At 43.9% G+C, this 20859-nt stretch overlaps 1 protein-coding gene across 2 annotated transcripts in view; it reads left to right on the top strand.

Moving 5' to 3' along the window:
- Window positions 1-20859, top strand: part of LOC143996474 (acyl-CoA dehydrogenase family member 11-like) — a 70681-nt gene that overhangs the window by 19233 nt on the left and 30589 nt on the right. Inside the window, exons 2-5 of one of the 2 annotated variants that reach the window (XM_077491533.1) lie at window positions 12430-12529; window positions 16204-16329; window positions 16456-16617; window positions 19201-19365. In XM_077491533.1, coding sequence (XP_077347659.1) covers window positions 12430-12529; window positions 16204-16329; window positions 16456-16617; window positions 19201-19365 — 553 coding nt within the window. The remainder of the gene's footprint in view (window positions 1-12429; window positions 12530-16203; window positions 16330-16455; window positions 16618-19200; window positions 19366-20859) is intronic. The other variant, XM_077491534.1, reaches the window with a different exon arrangement.

Here is a 20859-nt window from a genome sequence, read left to right on the forward strand (position 1 = left end):
TGGTGGAGTTTTTTTTCTGTGGGGGGAGTGGCAAAAAAACAAAAAAAAGCACCCGGTCGGCGGCACCCCCCCTTCCCAACCGCCCCCCCACCGCAATTGGTCATTCGGTTATACAGACCTGCACTTACCTCATCTAGGTTGCAGGCAGCACTCCTACGGGCAGCATCTCCTCCTCCTCTGCATCACGGCGGCTTCCACCATGCGTCTCCTCTCTCCTCCTCCTAGGCATCCAATAGGATCGACTGTCCTTTCAGCCAATTGGGTGACAGGTCTCAGGACCCGCTTCCTGAGTGGCTGGGGGGAGGATCAGTGTGACAATAGTGAATATTCATTTGCTATTGTCGCACAACTGGGTGGGCTTGGAGCGTAGTGCTCTGCACCCCAAGCCCACCCTTTTGTGAAGCCTATTAGAGCCTCTGGCTCTAATCACATGCTGACGGGCTGACACTGGTGCTCAGTGAATCTGTATGGGAGTGTCTTTATAATTATCAGTCACCTGCAAGGCTCCAGTGAGGAAAGTTGCAGGGTCTGTATCCCTTTAGGTGTGATTTCTCTTTTGGGAGTATCTCATCAACAATGAAAATTTTTTTTTTTTGGAGGGTATGCCAAAAATCTGACTTTTATCTTAGTGCAGACTTCTGGAAATATCCATGAGCCAATCGCATAAGCAGAAAATTAAATAAATGGGGGCTGTTCTGTACACCATCTGTGTACAGAATTCCTCCAAGTAGCCATATTGCATTGCATTTTACAGAGAATTACAGTGCTGCAGATTGAAAAGGAAGGGTAATTTTGTGTGACTAGTGTCATATTCGCTATTTTTTTTCCCCACAAAAGTGGAGTTACTCTTTAAAGTTTAAACATGTATTGCACTACCACATAAGAATAAGTGGGGTGCATCTACTAAGCTGCTGAAAGAAAAATAAAATAGGAAACAGGTTTTTCTTATTTTATTTTTTTCTTATCCTCTTGCTGACCCTGGCTTTTTTGATATCTGTTGTTTACAAGTAAAAATCTGTATTTTTTGCGAAAAAACAAACAAAAAAACAACAACTTGGAACCCCCAAACCATTATTTATGTATGCAAACATCCCTTGTAATAGAAATAAGCATGACAGGTCCTCTTTATTGAGAGATCTGGGGTCACTGATCCCAGCACCACCTCTTCAGGGACTGCCAACCCGCCTGGCTGCAGCTTCCCCTCTCGCTAGCCCTACAGGCTAACTCTCCCCAGACTGACACTCACCAGCCCACCCCGTTGACTCTATGGAGATCCCCCAGACATGCTGACCTGCCCCTACTGTCCTCTCTCCTTGCTCCCGTGCCCCCAGGAAGTGTTTCCTCTGTGTGTTTTAGAGTGATTCTTCCAGAACCAGAGCTCCAGAGTTGAGGTCACCCCCCAGACTAGGGGGCACCCTCGAGGGCCACCAAAAGCCTCCTCAGTACTCCCTTCCAACCCTTTTTTGAAAGGTTCCAGAAAAAAGGGGGAGGCACCAGAAGAGCTGTCTGAATGAGTCATCCAGCCTCCCTAAACCATTAATCGCTGACCCAGATTCAACACAGGCCTGGCTCCCAGCCAAGGCAATTTGCCTACTCAGTCAGCAGACATGCTTTAAGAGCTATGCTGAATAGAGATTCGTGCTGCTATCCGTTCCTGGATGGGATTTTTCCTCTGGGGAAATCTGTGGATTCTGGATCCCTCCTAAACCCCCTGGGCACCAAAAAAAGGCCAAGTCGCTGAGGTTCCCCTTGTGCGAGTCACTAGAAATTAGCCCCATATCCTGTGCCTTGGGGCCTTTGGCGCGCCATTGGAATATGGCGTCGCAGACAGACCATAAGGAGGTTGCTGACTCCACACTGCCCTGCATTCTGGAGCTGATGGTGGCGATCATCTGCCAGACCCCCTTAACCTCTAAGATTGAGACGGTTCAGCTGGATGTGGGACTGATCTTGATAAAATCCGTACTCGGCTAGCGACTGCACAGAAACGCGTCAGCCATATGGATATAGAATAAAGGTCCTAGAATAAGGGCCCGAGGATGTGGAAAATCGTAGCCCACAGAAAAATCTCTGGATCATGGGGCTCCCTGAGGAAGTCCTGCTACCTTCACAGAGGAACTGTTACGCACCCTCCTCCCTGTGGCCCAGCTATCCCCATATTTCACAGTGGAGAGAGCTCACCAGGTGCGGCCTAGACCTGGCCTTGAAGGGGTGCCACCCCCATGCCTTCATTCTTTGGCTGCTTAATTTTCGTGACCGGGATGAATTGCTCAGAGCCACTCGGGTGGCGAGGAAGCTGCCCTATTGTAATGCTAAGCCCCTGCTGTTCTTGGATTACACTATGGAGACCCAGAGGCAGCGCCGCTCCTTTGATGCTGCTATGCAGGCAAAGGGTATTAAATACAGCATCTTCTTTCCAGCAAAGCTGCAGGTGGTGGACAGTGAAACCATGAGATTCTTCACAAATCCCAAGGATACTACCGTATGGCTGGAGGCACTGCCTCCATAGAGAGGATGGTAACCATGAGCGCTCAGCATTTCTTTATTTCAGGCCCGGTCCACTTTTTACATTTTTTTTTTTATTGTTCCCCTGTGGCTGACTTACTGTTTTTATTACTCCTGTGACTTTTGACTACTGTCACTGGCAAGGAACTGGAGGGTGTAGGAGTTAACACCCCTCTAATATTATTTTAAACCCGGGCTGCTGTTCACCCTAATGCCGCGTACACGTGATCGGAATTCCGGCCAGAAAAAGACCGATGAGAGCTTTTCATCGGAAAATGCTACCGTGTGTATGCTCCATCGGAATTTAGCTGTCCGAATTCCCCCCAGCCAAAAATGTAAAGCATGTTCTCAATTTTCCCGACGTAAAAACTTTCTATCGGTAATTCCGATCGTGTGTATGCAATTCCGACACGCCAAAAATCACGCATGCTCAGATTCAACTACGAGACAGAAGCTATTGGCTACTGGCTATTGAACTTCCTTTTTCTAGTCGCGTTGTACATGTTGTATGTCACCGCGTTATAAACCGGAATTTGGTATAACTGTGTGTAGGCAAGACAGCTTGAGCTGAATTCCATTGGGAAAACCATCAGAGCTTTTTCCGACGATAATTCCGATCATGTGTACGCGGCATTAGACGAACTAACTACTTTACTGTTCCCTATGATATCGTTACATTCCTGTTGCAACTGACTTTAAGCAAAGTGCCCCTGGCGGTTCCAGGTGATGTTCCACAATATACCTATACTACTCCAGCATTTCTTTTTTTGTTTCCGGTTTGTACCTTTTATACCAACTTCCTATGCAACATCTATAAGACTTGGTATAGCCCCCTGACTGATACCATGGCCTACACATAGTTTTTTGGCCGTACGGGCTTTGGGTTTGGGACTCAAGTGCCTCTCAGTGTTTTGGGATGCATGGGGTGGGGCATGGGGATGGTTGTTCGTTGCTGACCATGGTTGGACTTGTTCACTTTTCTTTTTCTTTTTGCTTTTATTTGTATTATGTTGATCTTTTATTACTTAGTTCATCCAATGTACACAATATACAGGAGGGATGCTGCTCCTTGCTGCAAGGTCCTTGGCGTTGTCTATTACTTCTTACGCGTGGGCAACGTTTGACTTATTACCCTGATAAAAATGTACATCTCCTTATTTTATTCCTGTTTATACTATGGCTAATTTCACAGTAGTATCATGGAACACTAGAGGCCTCAACTCAGCCATTGATCTATCTCTAGTGTTCAACTATCTATGGAAACTTCTCCTGCAGACATGTATTTTGCTGGAAACCCATTTAATAGGGTCCAAAATCCTGAGTTTGAAGAGGGCTTGGGTCCAGGCACATTATCACTCCTCATACTCCAACTTCGCTTGAGGTGTTAGCTATGTAGTGTATAGAATCTTGCCCTTTCAATTTATGGATGTATACACTGAATCCGGCGGCAGATATGTCATCATGCATGCCTTGATTTCGAATGTTCCATATGTAATTGCTGGTGTTTACCTGCGCCCCCCCCCCCCCCCCCCCCCACCATTGATAATGTATTGATTGCTGGTGATTTCAATATGGTAATATCCTGGGACCTGGATAGGCTTTCACCTTCTGGAACCCTGTCGACTGGATTGGCCCACCGGGTGTCTTCCTTTTCCCTGACTGATGTGTGAAGATATTTTCATCCCTCGGATAGGGAATACATGTGTCTCTCAACTACATACCTGACGTTGTCCCGCATACAACTGTTCTTTGCCTCCCCAACTCTCCTTCGGGGGGTAGTCTCTGCTGAGATTCTTTCCAGGGGTGTCTCGGACCACGGTCGAGTATGCTTTGTAGTTCAGCTGTCCCTGGTGGTGGGCCAGAGGGTGTGGCGGTTGTCCAAGTATTGGATCGCAGACCCTGAGATTCAGGACTTGTTCCCGGAGACACTTTGTAATTTTTGGCTACAGAATACAGACTTGGCCAGCCCCCTAGTAGTGTGGGATGCTTTTAAATCTTGGGCTAGAGGGGAGTACACCGTGAGACAATGGAGGTCTGTGCAGTCTCTGAGGCAACTGCAATTCCAATTGAATTCTATTCTACCTACCAAGACCCACTGGCTCCCAGGCTTACATCCCTTTTGACTCAGTTTGCTTCTCTAGACTCCCTTCCAGGTTTGGTCCCCAAGCCAGGTAAAGATATAGAGGAGTCCACTTCCTAAAGGCCAAATTGTTGGCCAAGATATTGCCCCTTCGCCTTGCCAAAGTGATCGAAAAACGTATTCACGTGGACCAGACAGGATTCATGCCTGGCAAGGGAACTGACATTTGCCGCTTATTTCTTAACTTGGCAACTTCCCATAGTAACGGGGTACGAGAGTCATAGCTTCACTGGACAAGGAAAAAGCTTTTGACTCAGTGGAGTGGGAGTATCTCTGGGAGGTTCTGAGGAGGTTCGGCTTTGGGCCTAGATTTCTGCAATGGCAGGGTATGTTATATATGTCCCCTAGGATGAGAATCCACACAAATTATACTTTCTCTGATTATTTTCTCCTTCAGAGGGGAACTCGTCAGGGATACCCTTTAACCCCTAGTTTATTCTCACTAGCACTGGAACCATTGGCAATCTTGGTTCGGGAATCCTGATGCATTGAGGGACTTCGGGTTGGCCCTCTGGAGGAGAAAATTTCACTTTATGCGGATGACTCACTGTTCTACCTGCATGATGTGGATGAATCCTTGGTTAAATGGACCTCTTCCTTCCTCTTCACAGTGAGATCATGGGTAGGGATGAGCCTGTGGCTCGAGTCGAACGTAAGTTTCACTCGAACAGCTTGTGTTCACCCGTTCACCGAATTCCGAACATTATGGGGCATTGGAAATTGAAGTTTGAGCGCCCGCGGAACACTCCATAATGCACTGCGAGATCGCAGTGCATTGGCGGCTGCTGATTGGCCAAAGCATGCACCTGACTTGCATTCTTTGGCCAATCACAGCACACTCTGCTGTGAGAGCCTTGAATGGCCAAAGGCAGGATGCCTTTGGTCAATCATGGCTCAGGTGGCTAAGTCCACACCCCACATTATATATAAGGCAGCTTACATAGCGGCCGTACATAGTTTAATGAATGAGAGAAGCAAATTTACATTTCTAAAGGAAAAAATGTAATTTAAAACTGCTCACGGCTGTAATGTATTGTCAGCTCCCGGCAATATAGATAAAAATCATTGGAAAAAAAAGTGTGACACCCCCCCCCCCCCCCCCAGTCCATTACCAGGCCCTTCAGGTCTGGTATGAATCGTAAATGGAACCCCGTGCCAAAAAAAATGGCATGGGGGTTCCCTGCAAAAATCCATACCAGACCTTTATCCGAGCACACAATCTGGCAGGCCACAGGAAAAGGGGGGAGGGTTGAACCGTATCAGGCCACATGCTCTCAACATGGGGAGGGTGCTTATTGGAATCTGGAAGCCCCCCCATGTGAATGGGTATGGGGTACGTTGTACCCCTACTCATTCATCAAAAAAAGTGTCAAAAAAGTAAAAATGGCAGCGAGAGACGGGGTCTAGTGCAATGTTAAAAAGAAGAGGGGAAAGAGGACAGCCCTGTCTTGTGCCTTTATAGAGGCAGAATTCTTCCGAGAGGAGTCGCCAAACATCTTGAAGGGAAAGGGAGCCCATAGTGTATGCAAAGTGTGTATGGTAATAGGACGCAGGTGGTGGTCGCAGTCATTTGGGGTGAGATCTATCTTCTGATGGGTGCAGGGTAGTGTTAAAATCTCCCCCAACTATATGTGGTAAGTGCGGGGAACGTAGCAACCAGATGGACATCTCACAGAAATTGCTTACCGGGATTGTTCGGGGCATATATGTTGGATATCATCAGTTCTTTATTTCCTAATTTTATGTTTATGGAGATAAAGCAGCCCTGGCTGTCAGTGTCTACTGTTAACACTTTGCAGGGGAGGTTTTTGTGGATCAGAATGATAACTCCTGCTTTGCGATTTAGTGCACTTGAGCCCAGGACAGTGCCCACCCAGAGTTTTTTCATTCGTTGGAAGTCAGGGGGAGTTAGGTGAGTCTCCTGGAGCAGAGCAATATCAGTCCTTTCACGTACCAGGAGGGGACTTTCATGTGGGTGATTTTGTGTGTGTGTGTGTGTTAAGGGAGGGTTTACTGTACACAGCTTGTGGAGACCTGAGGAGAAGGAAGGAATTATCTGTGTGGACCAGGGTGGACTGACTGTGAGGTAGTGGTGTTGCCTGAGTGATGTTTGAAGGGTGTGGTTGAAGAGAGAGATTAGAGGAGGGGGGGAAACGGGGAAGGCAGGAGCAAGTAACAAAACCATCACAAAATAATGAAAGAACTTCTCTTTTTTCCGCATAGAGTCCCTGCGAAAGCCAGCTCTCCCTAAGGATCCAGATGCTGTGGTGGTTGCACGCCCTTGATGACTCAGTGCCTTTATCCATGGTGACTGGCCGCACATGGGCATGGGATTAGGAGGAGGGCTTACACAGTGAGGCTATAGGAGATATACCAGAATAATAAGGAATGGAAAGTGAGAGATACCAATAACATAAGCAGTAGTAAAAATGACAGTCACTTAATTAATGAGTCAAATACCTGAGTTGGTAGTTGAAACAGGCAGAGGTGTTATGTAGCAAGCAGTTTGGGACCATAAGAGAAGCATGACGGACTATGAAATTTCGTGTCAGCGCGGGAAGTTGCGGTGGACAGGTCCAGGCGATCTGAAGCGTTTCGGGGAGTCTTTCCTCGGGCTTCGCTGGTCCAGAAGGCGGTTGTTTGGAGAGGCTTTGTGCGGGGATTCCGTGTATGCGTCAAAACGTAGTGAATGCAGGAAGTCTTCCGCTTCTGAGGTGTCCTAAAAGGACAGCTAGTCCCCATTGGGGGCTTTGAGATGGAGAGTCACGGGGAATGTCAACGTGAATTTTATCTGTCGCTGGGACAATTATGTACAGATGTGCTGGAATAACTTCCTATTTTTTGAGACCTCCAAGGAATAGTCTGCGAAGATCAAGATTTTGATACCATCAATTTGGAGAGATTGAGTGTGCCTGAACTTTTGTAGGATGGTGGTCTTGTTATTTTAATTGAGGTACTTTGTTAATCGGGTGGGGAGATTTTTGGTCAGGGGCAAAGGTTCCCATGCGGTGGGCCCGTTCAACCTTGCATGGGCCAGGAAGACCCAGCGCCTCTGGGATGCATCTGGCACAGAATTCCATGAGGTCTGACGATTGTAAAGATTCTGGTACCCCCCCACATCTCAGATTACTCCTTCTGGATCTGTTTTCTAAATCGTCCAGTTTTTGGAACATATATTGATTTGTTTTGTCCTGTGCTTGTTCGGTGGCTTGCGCCTAATATACTTCTTCCTCCAAACTTGAAAGGCGGTGTTCAACCTCATCAATTCTAGTAGAATGTTCCCCTAGATGCGCTTTGATTTGCCTCATCCCCGCGTCCACCACCTTTTCCACTGAGGAGGTTATCAGGGGGGACAGGAGAGCAGCTACAGCCTGGGCTATACGGTCAGTATTGCTGTCCCCCAGAGTTGAGGATGGTGAAGCGCCATGAGGGGAGAGGGACGACTGAAGCGAGGAGGGAGATGGAATGTGGGTGCTCACCTCCATAGCTGGTACGTCTGCCATGTTGTCCGGAGAGGCCGAAGCCAGGATCTCGATTTGGGACTGGGCTGAGTGATTTGTTTCGGCTGTGTGTAAGCAAGTGCCGGTCTTCTCCACAAAGCGGTCCATAGTGGAGAACCCCCAGGGAGGCCGCAGTGTGTTTGGGGAGGATCAGGCCAGTCCTGTATGCCTAGCTCCTACTGGATTTGAAGGCTGAGACCGGGGCCTCAATTTGTGGCAATGCTGGGAGGAGTGATACCGCCGTTTGTGCGGTTGCACCGGTGCTACACCCCTTAATGGTCCACGTGAGGCTGGGGGGACACCCGATGGGGCGGCAGGTGGCAGGAGGGGGTCCGGGTGGTGTTTCTAGGCCCTGAACTGGAAGACGCCGTCCATGAAGGCTGAGGCCAGGGCCTCAATTTTACGGTTATGACGGGTAAGGCGTTGCAGCCAGTGCTCTATTGCGCTGGTTCCGGGGCCCAAACAGTTCCGTTTGAGGGTGGGGGGACACCCGGTGAGGCAGTAGACGGCAGGGGGGGTTTTGGCCAGTGCTTCCAGGCCCTGAAGTTGGTTGGCATGGTCCGTGTAGGCCGAGACCGGGGCCTCAATTTAGCGGTCAGGCCGGGTGGATCGTTGCGACCAATTAAGAGCCTGTGCCAGTATTCCTAGGAACTGATCGGTTTGTTGGGGGGGCACCCAAGTATGCTGCAGGCGGCAAGAGGGGGTCGGGCAGGTATTTCAAAGCCGATTTAGGGATCGTGTTTGCGGGAGCTGAGAGGAAACCCAGCTACATGCAGCGCTGGAACTGGAAGTCTCAGCCTATCCATTTCAATAGGCAGCCTTAAAGTTGATATAAACCCTGAGATATACCCAGTGAAGCGAGCAGCCTCAGATGATACACAGGGATGAAACAAATCTCCCTACATACGCTTTACATGCATATCTACTGTCTTCAGCTTGCTATATCCTTTAGAAAGTGCAGATTGTGTTAGGAGATTTTCTCTTTCTGTTCAGTACTGGAAGTGAAGTCTGGGCATACAGCCAAGACAGCTGATTGGAGGAAAGGTGCACACATCCCCACTCCACATAGGCAGAGACTTGCAGAGCTGCAGAGTTTTGTGAATAGTTCAGTTTTCTGCTAATCCATATATAGCAACCTCCCTTGACACAAAATTCAGGCTGGTTTTATCCCAGTTGACTGAGAACTTGTCAGAAGTTATAATGCTGATAACAGACGAGGAGAAAGCCATGGGACTTAGTGCTTTGAAGAGAGATAAGAAAACACTCCAGATATGTGTCCAGCTCAAATTTCATAAATCAGGTTTACATCCATTTTAACACAAGAAATGTTAACACGCTACATAATGCCATAGTTGCTAACATTTGAAAAAAAAGTTTTTAGGGACACCTTTTTTTCTGTGTGTCCAGAAAGCCACTGTAGGTGGAGCATGTACTTTGGGGGGGGGGGGGGGGGGGCGGGGGCATTCATTTAATATAGGTGGGGTTCACAAGAATATAAAAAAAACAGAGGGTCAAGAGTGGTCACTCAAGAAGAAGGTATTAATGAACCAACTGTTGTGATTATAAAAGTACAAAAATACTTTATTATAGATAACAAATTTATACAGCAATAATGTCTGCTGTTATTGACCGAAAATCCTCCAGGGCACCAAATTTAAAATATAAGACAAACGTTGTCACAAATTAAAAGCACTCAGCTGAGCTCAGTACCTCATACAAACTCGCCAGCCAACATTCACACAGCTGATTCAGCAGAATCAGCAGCACCATGAATGAGTGCTGGTGTTAGTGCATCACATAATAAAATATTGAACACTGTCCATCAATACAGACAGGCTTCATTCCACCACTTCCCAGTGTGTATACTACAGCATTGATGCTTCCCAGCACATTCACTGCAGCGTTAATGCTCAGGACAGGAGCCAAATCACTGTAAGATTGCAACTGATTCTCTGTAATGTAGAACGCCAAATATAGGACAGAGATGAAATACTTCTAGTTCCTACAGAGTTCCCACAGGTGTGTATAGTTAGATGGTTAGGGCGAATGGCCTGCCTATTGGCCAACATACAGTCTATAGGACAGGTGCAGTCTCTCAGTATGAGAGTATAGCGCACTACAGGCACTTTGTTCAGATTGTTGCCACGCCACCTACTTAGGTATTGGTACTATATAAGGTGCTGCCTCAGGGTTCTCTTCTATATTCAACTTAGGCTTCATGGAGAAGCATATCATTACAATATTTATTACAGGCATATACAGTATATAGCGCCTACCATTTTTGCAGGGCTTTACATACTAAGGTTTGGTTTTACGAGTATCCCAGTTCATAAATGACGTACAGTCCAGAATTCAGGGACTCAATTCAATCTGCAATTCATTCTTCCTCCACTGAAGCATGCACACCCTTACCCTTAAATTAAATCTAGGAAACCTCAGCATCTCCACCACCATACAATGTTCAGAATTACTCCTCCACTGAAGTATACTGCATGCTTCAGTGAAAGAGGAATAAAGTGTGACCATTGTATGGTGACGGAGATGCTATAGTTCCCTGGATTTCAGTTAAGGGTGGAGGTATGTATACATTTATCTGGGGTAAAGGCAGATCAGCATGCATTTGTGTCTTAGTTTGAACTTTATTTTCTATCCATTTTTCTGCCTTGTTTACATATTCCTTTGTGAAATACACATGTAGCAGCACTCTAATTCACTTGTTCCCATACACCTTTTGTTCTGCTAAATCCATTCTGCTATTGTCAGCTTCCAGCTTCCTATTGCTGCTTTTGTATAAATCCTTGCCTTTCCCTGGATTGGACTGCTTGAGAAAGGGGGTAGAACCCCATTAACATGTAGAGGCATGCCCTGTCCCCATCCCATTGGCTGGTGTTTGACAGGAGCTCCGGTCCTGCCCACCCCTGACATCTGCGCTCAGTTTTGACTGCTGGCATTCACCCCATGCAAGCCCTTACTCTGCTGGCCCGTTACACACTGAGTAGTTCTTGCAAGCCTCGCCATCTGCTGTGGAACTATTTCATCTAGCTGTGCTGTTCTCACTCCTGAGTGAGTCCTAGAGTGCCTTGATCAGTTACTGGGGGAGGATCTCTGTCCCCAGCATGTGTGTCATGATGTGAAACACAGTGCCATTCTGCACCTGTGGCATTGAGTGATTCCCTGAGCTCTGCCTTATCAGCTGCTAGGGGAGGAGGTAGGGGTAGGGTTCTCTGACCCGCATGTGTAACAGAATGTGAAACGCATTGTCTGTCATCTGCAGGCACCGCCTGTCACAGTCTGTGATTGGCCTGGATTTCTGGGATGCATCCCAGGACAAGGTGTTTGAAAATCGGTGATTGTCCTGGCCAAATCAGGACACAACCGTCTAAGATTTTGGAGAGATTTCCTTTCACTTCCTGGTGTTTCTATGGGACAGGAAGTAAAGGCAAATCTCCCCAATGGGAAATTACCCTATGGCAGAAATGACCTAAAAGGAGTTTTAACCCTTCCATATGCCATCCAAAACTTAAAAGAAAAAACTTTTAAAGCCCATCTTTATATTTTGCTGCTGGTAATACTTGAATGCAAATGTACCTTGAACTGTTCTGTTGTGTTGTGTTTTTTTATTTTATTTCTGTTCTTTCTTTCAGAACTATTTTTATCATTGTGACTTACAGTATATTCAAATTACACCTTATTGGTGTTTATGGGGGCTGCGTCCACTATGCTGTTTTTGACTTGGTTCTTTTAATTTTATTGCTTTCAAAATCAATAAAAAACTATTGCAATAAAAAAAATCAAAAAAACAAAAAAACAAACAAAAAAAAAAACCCTTCTGCCTATAAATCTCACACATAGGGGTTTATTTACTAAAGCTGGGAAGTGCAAAAAAAAAACAATGAGCTTCCATGTTTTATTACCAAAGCTTAATTGAACAAGCTGGGGTTAGAAGCTCATTGGTTTCTATGCAGAAGTGAGCCTGATTTTGCACTTTTTAGCTTTAATAAATTAACCCCATAGTCTTCAGAACCCACGTGCACAAGTCCACCAGGAAGTTGTCATCTATTATGGCCCAGTCTCCTGTGGGGGGGGGGCATTCTGTCCCCCTAGCCTCACATATAAAAGTGACATATTTCTGACGGGATTGGTCACGTAAGTTTGGAAAAGCATGCAAACACACCCAAGCTCATCTTTAATAATGAATACCAGCAGTGGCTCACATCTTGTTTTTTGGAAAACACTGCCATATACTATGCATAATAAATAATAAACGTTTCATTTATTTTATAGATCAGGCCAGTCCAGAGCTATGTTTTTTCTACAGAAGGGTCCAAATAAATTTGTTCTTCGAAAGAAACCTCATCATCCAGTTATACCAGGAGATAATCTGGTAAGGTAGAGTTTGTAGATGTTTCGAACCTTTTTTTATTATAGCCTGTTTTCTCAAACTCATAGTAGACTTTTCTTTATCTCCCCATCAAACTAAGCATAGACTTAAAGTGGAACTTCACACAAATGGGGAAGTTCTTCTCTTCTTCCTCCTCCTACCTCCCTCCTCTGCCATATTTGAAATACATTATTTATGGGAGTGGGGTACCTGGTTTTGACAGGCAACCACTCCCATTTCGGGTCGGATTGCCATTGCAGATCCACTGGAACTTTTACCCCCCCATGCCTGTAAAATTCTGGGACACGTCACAGGTCCCAGGAGGCTGTGGGACCATTCACAAAGTGCAGCATGGCTTGCATATGCACAGTGGGCAGCTGGCTGTGAAGCCACAAGGAGTTACAACCAGCTTCCCAAGCTTAATAGGCTGGCGCTGGGGACCGAAGACTGATGAGGAACTGGCTCAGTTGAGGATAGAGCTGGATCCCTGGACAGATGCGTGTCTGTTTATTAAAAGTCGGAAGCTACAGTTTTTGTAGCTGCTGACTTTTAATTTATCCAGAACTGACTGAAGCTCCACTTTAACCACTTCAATACCAGGCACTCCCCCCCCCCCCCCCTTCCCCTTCCTGCCCAAGCCAATGTTCAGCTTTCAGAGCTGTCACTTGTTAAATGCATGGTCATGCTACACTGTACCCAAACAAAATTGTTATCATTTTGTTCCCACAAATGGAGCTTTCTCTTGGTGGTATTTGATCACCTCTGCATTTTTTTTGCTAAACAAATAAAAAATAAAAAAAGACTTAAATTTAAAAAGAAAAAAATATTTTTATTTGTTTGTTTCTGTTTATAAAATTTTGTAAACAAATAAGTAAGTTTTCTCCTTCACTGATGAGGTGACACTGATGAACACTGATGGGTGGCACTGGCAGGCATCACTGTTGGCACTGGCAGGCATTGCTGATGGGCACCGATTGGCATCTGTCTGGGAACTGACCTACATCCCTGGTAGTCCAGGGTAGCATCCCTGGTGGTCCAGTGTGGGCATCCTTGGGGAGGTTGCTCTGATAATCAGCGCAGACCCCCTGTCAGAGCCGCTGATCAGCTCCCCTCTACTCGTGTCAGATGCGAGTGAGGAAAAGCCTATAAACGGCTCTTCCTGTTTACACTGTGATCAGCCGTGATCGGACTCGCCAAGATCAGTGTTGTGGTGTGTTAGACTGACACACCGCACAACCGATCGCCGTGACGTGTGCCCCCACGGGAGCGCCGGCTGTTATTCTGAAGGACGTCATATGACGGGAAGTGGTTAAAGGAGAAGTACAGCCAAAGCTGTCAGGATCCACCCACATGCCTGGACTGGCACCCAGCTCGCTCTCAGCGAGCCGCTGAGAGCCTGAGCCGGCCACTCCTGCCCCCTCCACAGCTCAGTACTCCAGTGAGTGCTGCAGGTCAGAGCAGACAGTGATGACTGACAGTAACCAGCTCTCTGCTCAAAGAGTTTTCAGAACCGAGGGACCGGGATTGTTTGATCGCTCGGTTCACAGTCTTAGATCATCGGACCGATGCTGCAGACACCTAGGTAAGTATGATTCTAAAATAAAATAAAAATCCCTTTCTTCTTTTTTAAACTCGTTGTAAAGGTTCGTGTTTTTTCACCTTAATGCATCCTATGCATTAAGGTGAAAAAACACCTCGCTGTCATGGGACCCCCAGCCCCCCCCATTTTATTTACCTGAGCCCATTCAGCTGCTGTGTGCGTCCCCCGGCGTCCTCTTCTCCACTGAGTCTGGCCATTGATTAGATAGATTGAGCTATTGGCTCGCCTTGCTGTCAATCAGATCCAATGACGCGGCCACCGGGGGGGGGGGGGGGGCGGGACGAGTCATACACTTGGCGTCTATGGACGGCAACTGTATGACACGGGAGTGTGCCTGCAAGCTAACCCCCTCGGGAAAGAACTTCCCAGAGGGGGTTAGCTTTAGCGGGGAGGAGCCGAGACAGCCACTTTGGGACCCCAGAACAGCAGGATCGGGGCCACTCTGTGCAAAGCGAACTGCACAGTGGAGGTAAGTATCACATGTTGACATGGCTCTCCATCTCCTTATTGTCTCCAAGAGGGTCATAAAGTGCAATAAAAACTGCTAACCTTTCTACCTAAAACTGCAAATATACTTTAAATGATCCAGAACAAATTGCTGAAAGTATTTGGTAGTTTTTGAACATTGGGAGATTGGCTAGACATTTGCTATTGCTATATAATAGGAAAAAAAATCGAGTTTCATGCAGTTTTGGTAGTTAGGTTCAGTCTCCTTACCAGTGGCAGTGGGTCCATATAGGGCGCAGGAGTGCCGCCCCCTCTCTGCTGTCACCTCTCTCTCATCAATACATGTGGGGGTAGGGGGGGTTACATTTTTTTACCAAATAATTGGATAATGGAAAAAAGAAACACAGCTTCAGCTTATTTACTAAGTTAAGAGACTTTCTCATTTGCTAAGTGAACAGTGCTAATTTCTTTAGTAGAACATTCTCTTTTCCACTTGAACGGCCATTATTGGTGTAGCAGATTAGTTCCAATGTCTATGTCGGGGTAGGCAACCTCGGAACTCAAGCTGTTGTCAAATTACAAGTCCAATGAGGTGTTGCATGACTACATCATGATGGGATTTGTAATTTCTCAACAGATGGAGTGCCAAAATGTTCTACTTCTAGTGTAGGTGGATATGTGATGAAATGGATTTGATCTCTGTAGTCATTCAGCCTGGTTTATCTTCGTAGTGTCTTGCTACTAAAGGGAGAATTTACAGATATTTATATGGCTGAGAAAAAAAGAACAGCAAGCAAATAAATGTGTGAAAGTTTTATATCAATAATTACTTACCAGTCAGAGTTTGCAGTGATAACCCACAGGTTCACTTTAAAGCATAACTTTAAAGTGAACCTTTAAAGTTGCTGAGCAGCCTCTATTGCAGCTCAGCAACTACTGTCAGGTTGTTACTCCATGTGGCGAGTACTAGAAAACTGAACACGTTTATTTTTGCATTGCTCCACTGGCCAAATGTTGCAAAAAAAAAAAAAAAAAAAAAGATATATATATATATATATATATATATATATATATATATATATATATATATATATATATATATATTTGTGCCTACACAGTACCCAAAAAAATATATACTTTGCCTTGATTTCCTCCTGAAAAATATCAGTGTACCTCCTGGTACTGTTTGTGAGGGTACCTAGGCACTCCTGTGTATACAGCCTTACAACTGTATATCTGTCCTGTGAGATCTAGGGCACAACTGCCTCTGACTGCTAGCCTCATGAGTTTTGGTGATATTACTACTGTGTTGCTCACTGTTCTCCTTTCTGGAGACTCTGACATGAGGAAAAAAAGCCCTTCCGCTACTAAAGTGCCATCCTCTACACAGAGATACAGTGCAGAACAAGGAATTTTAGGTCAGTAATGGGGGGAAAGATTGGCTGCATGGAGACCACACACAATACCAGTGATTAGTCCTTTGACTGTTTTTTGAACACCACTTCCAGAGATCAGTTCCTCTAAGATAATGTCATGCTGCCTGTATATGTTCTTACTGTCCCTTTGCTTTAAATGATTGTGCTAATGATTCTGCATAAAACCAAGACTGACATTATGTTTTGTTTTTTAGATCGAACGTGCATATGAAGTTCAAACAGCTTTATTTGCCGCTGGATTCCCGGTACCGAAGACTTTATTATACTGTAATGATATGACAGTGATTGGAACTGAATTCTATGTGATGGCACATGTGGAGGTTAGCCAAGTCACACAAGTATTAATGTTGTTTTACTTGGTTTCACAAAGTGCTGCTATTGTTAAGTGCATGTGTGCTATTAGTCCATTTTTTGCAACTTCATAAAGCGATTGTTACTTTTTACAGGGTCGTATTTTCCGAGATGTCTTTCTTGTTAACGTCCACCCTGAAGAGAGATCAGCACTGTTTGTTGCTATCATTGAAACACTCTCCAGGCTCCATTCATATAACATACACAAGCTAAATCTTACAGGGTATGGCCAAGGAAAAGGATACTGCCAGAGAGAGGTGAGAGGCGCTTACATAATAAATAAATGCTATAAGGACCCCTCACACTTTTGCATACACTCGTTCATGTGGTATTCTGAAAAAAGAGGTGAATGTATTTGTCAGCCTAAAAAGCTCAGGCTGGACTTCTCCTTTATGATAGGAGTCATCAACCCTTTTTCCTTTGCAGCGAAGCAGGAGACCCCTTTTGCTTTTCTTTGGTGTCCAATGGGAACACTCGCATAAGGAATAATCGATGGTTCATCAGCAATTCAGGCATGTAAGATAAATCAAAGAAACTCCCATAGTGTGAAACCATGTAAAGTTTATTAGAGATACAAGATACCAACTTACAAAGAGGCAGTTAAAAATGAGCATATATACATGGGACATGTGCCAATGACGTGATCTTTCATAAAAAAAATTTCTATGCTTGTGAAGTTACCATGCCCACAGATCCCACGAGGCTGTTGGCTTAAATCCCGGGATAGATATACATTGCACATATGTTTGTTTTTAACTGCCTCTATGTAAGTAGTTGGTATCTTTTTATCTTCAATTAATTTTATACAGTTTCACTCTAGTTTCTGTGATTCATCTTACATGCATAATTTGCCAGTGAACCATCGATTATTCCCTATGTGAGTGTTCCCATTGGACACCAAAGAAAAGCCATAGAGGTCTCCCATTTTGCTGCAAAGGAAAGAGGGTTGATGACTCCCATCTTAAGGATATTCTATCATACTGCACTCATGATTCTTATAATCTAAGTCCATTTCCTCTAGTACAGGGATATGCAATTAGCGGACCTCCAGCTGTTGCAAAACTACAAGTTTTATACTTGCTATGCCTCATGGGACTTGTAGTTCTGCAACAGCTGGAGGTCCGCTAATTGCATATCCCTGCTCTAGTAAGTGGCCATCTTATATTATATGGTGGAGACACACCTGGGGGTTATACCTTTTTAAACAATATTCAATATGAAGGTGTTTTTTTTGTTTTTATATATATATATATATATGTTAAACACTTAATCCCTCACATTCTTCTTGGAGTGATCTACTAGTTTCATTATTGGATTAGATCACTTCTAATTGGACTGTAACACGTATGGGACTTTATTTCTTTTTCATTTTAGCGTGGCAATTTTCTGTTTGTATATACTGTAAGTGTAAATGAAAAACACGGCTGGGCTGGCGGAGCCCTGCACAGCCACGTTTTTATTAAGATTGTGACAGTTAGTGGGGGGAGAAGATCCTCTGCTAGCTGTCAAAATGGAACAGGGGAAACGGAGGCCACTTCATCTTTAACATGTTACATCCTGAATATAGGTGTAACATTTTACAAAGGTAAACTTACTCTTTAAGCTTACAGGTTTTTAAATAGATATTTTTTTCTGGTTTATATAAATGTGTGTGTATTTAAAAAAAAAAAAGTACAGTACCTTTGACACTATAAATAAATATATTTTTTTCCTTAAATTGGACATATTTATATGTATTATAGTTGCTAGTTATTAATTTGTATTCAGGAGCGCTTAATACTTGTAGTCGGTGGTTTTAGGGAATCTACAGTTTTTTTTATACCTTTGACGCTAGCTTTCTCTAATTCAGGCTCTATACTGAGATATAAAAATTACAGTGAGGGATGTGGAGTCATTCCTTTGACTCGTACATTAGTGTGTTGTAGTTGTAGTTGTAGTTTTTGTTTTTTGTTTTCTCAGCAAAGCTTGTAAAGTTAGTCAGGTACACAAGTGAAAAGCAGCCCATCTGCTGGCTGGAAATAGTAATTATGAAATATTCATATACAATAATAAATTCTATGAAAGAACAATTAAACCAACAACATTCATTAGGTTGAGACAAGCTCGCTATGTAAAAACATAACGCAAGTAATATTTTTACATGTTTAATTTACTTTACAAAGTGGTAAGTGTACATAGATTGTACACTTAATCTAATATTTTTTTCATGCAATGTCAGTTCAAGGTCTTAATTTAAAGCCTTTCTCCATCTAATAAAAATAATCAACATTTCCTTCCACCCTCTGACCTATTATACATTTTTGTAAGGGGATGGGTTACTGCAGAGTATTACTGATGTTACTCCACGGTCCTGCAATCCTCCTCTCTGTTGGTTCTGGTAATGATGACCGTTCACTGAGGTCACTTTTTTATGCCAGTCTCCCACTGATCTTTTTGCCACCCTTCTCATTGATGTCATTGGGTCTGTAATCAGTGCAGGACAAGTGGCCATATCATCAGGATGAAATTGGCTGCCAGTAAGATGAAATTGGCTGTCTGCCCACATTCCAGCGAATGGATCGCTTGCTGTCTAGGGACTGTGAAGTAATGTGACTATTACTGTGTTGCTGAAGTAGTTCATAGCTTATGGGGGAAGAGGGGCCTTTTCACCTTGGGTCCTTGTCCCAGCATTGGTAAAAGTTAGGCTTTAACAGTGGTGGATATACAGTAGGTAGGTGCTTTTCTGGTTACTTTACTCTTATTGTATACCTGATTTTAACATTCAGCAAATGCACTATTCCAAGAGCTGGATGTAACGCTATTGTATGTTACACGGCTTACTTTCTGTAAATCCATTTCAGGTAACCACATGGAAGAAGCAGTATGACCAGGCTGCACACACTGATATCCCAGAAATGAGCCAGTTAGCTGACTGGCTTATGAATAATTTGCCAAGCAAAGACAATGAAGAGTGCATTGTCCATGGTGATTTTAGGATCGACAATATCATATTCCATCCCACTGAGGTAAATTATTTTGTAGTAAATAGAGCCCTGTACCAGGGTATTAAACGGTAGTACATAGTTAGGTATTAGGGGTTATTAACACTGTACCGCATGTGTTTTTGAATAGTTTTGCAGTGTTCTTCCCCCTTTTCTTTATTTTATTTATGTATATTGTACATATAGTATGCATTTCTATGTGCTGCAGTGCTTTGCATTAAACAGTATATTATGCAAATATTGTGTGTGAAGTGTTGCGCAAACTCAAATATATAATGTGTATCAACAAATCATATACATTTCATATCCTATGAAATATATCATAACATATAAAGTGCATAAAACAAAAGGTGAAAAAGAATGTAGTGTCAAACTACACAATCACAGTAGCGCAAAAAACAATAAAAATGACTGATTCAAAAGTGCCCATAATAAAATCAAAAATAATTGTCCATCATAAATCTCAACAAAGAATCAATTGTGAAAATAGTGCAACTCTTCATAAAATGGAGATTTTTGAACACCGCAAATCCTTCACCAAAATGCACAAGTGCCACTCAACACCCTTATAGAATGAGGCTCACCAGATTGTAGATTTTAATCGCATGGGTGATTAAATCACTTCAAGCTTTATGCAGATGATCAACCCAATCTCCACTCTGATCTCCTCAGATTCAAATGGATGACAGCTCTCATTTGTTCTTATCAATTCTAATCTCTAGGTCCAGGAAGTCAATTTTTCATTACTAATATTCCACGTAAGTTGTATATTTTTATCATTCTTGTTTAATTTAATACAAAATTCTTCCAATGATTCCTGGTTACCATTCCATAAAAGAATTAGATCATCTATAAAACTTTTATATAATATAAGTTGTGTGGGTCAATTTCGGTGTATCGCTTCTTCCTCCCATTGTGCCATGAATGCATTGGCAACGCTGTGTGCAAACTTAGCTCCCATGGCTATCCCTGTTTATTGCTTGTAGTAACTTTATTTATACTAAATAAATGTTTATCAAATATAACATATTTTCTCTATTTGCATATTGATCTGCTACATTCTCTAAGAAGCCACATGCTTGGTGCTGCTGTATAATAGTATATAATGATGAGACATCCGCAGTTGCTATTAGGGTTCTGCCTTGGAGGACTGGGACATTTTCTATTTGTTGTAGTATGTGTTTAGTATCTTTTATTTAGGCTTTTGTTCCTTGTATTGCTGGTTGGCTGAAGTTATCAATGAAATGGCCTATTCTTTCTGTTATTCCACGTACAACGACCGTTTTTTCCGTCAGAATAAACGGAGTTCTGACGGAGTTCCTCTGAAACTGTCTTGCCTACACACCAAAGTCTGAGCGTCTAGAATGTGGTGATGTGCAACACGTACAATGGGACTAGAAAAGGAAGTTCAATAGCCAGTAGCCAATAGCTGCCGTCTCGTACTTGCTTCAGAGCATGCGTCATTTTTGGTCCGTCGGAACAGCTTACAGATGAGCGTTTTTCCCGAAAGGAATTGAT

Source organism: Lithobates pipiens, unplaced genomic scaffold, assembly GCF_037356315.1.
Source record: "Lithobates pipiens isolate NorthernLeopardFrog02 unplaced genomic scaffold, aLitPip1_a1.2 Scaffold_19, whole genome shotgun sequence".
NCBI classification, from domain to species: Eukaryota; Metazoa; Chordata; class Amphibia; order Anura; family Ranidae; genus Lithobates; species Lithobates pipiens.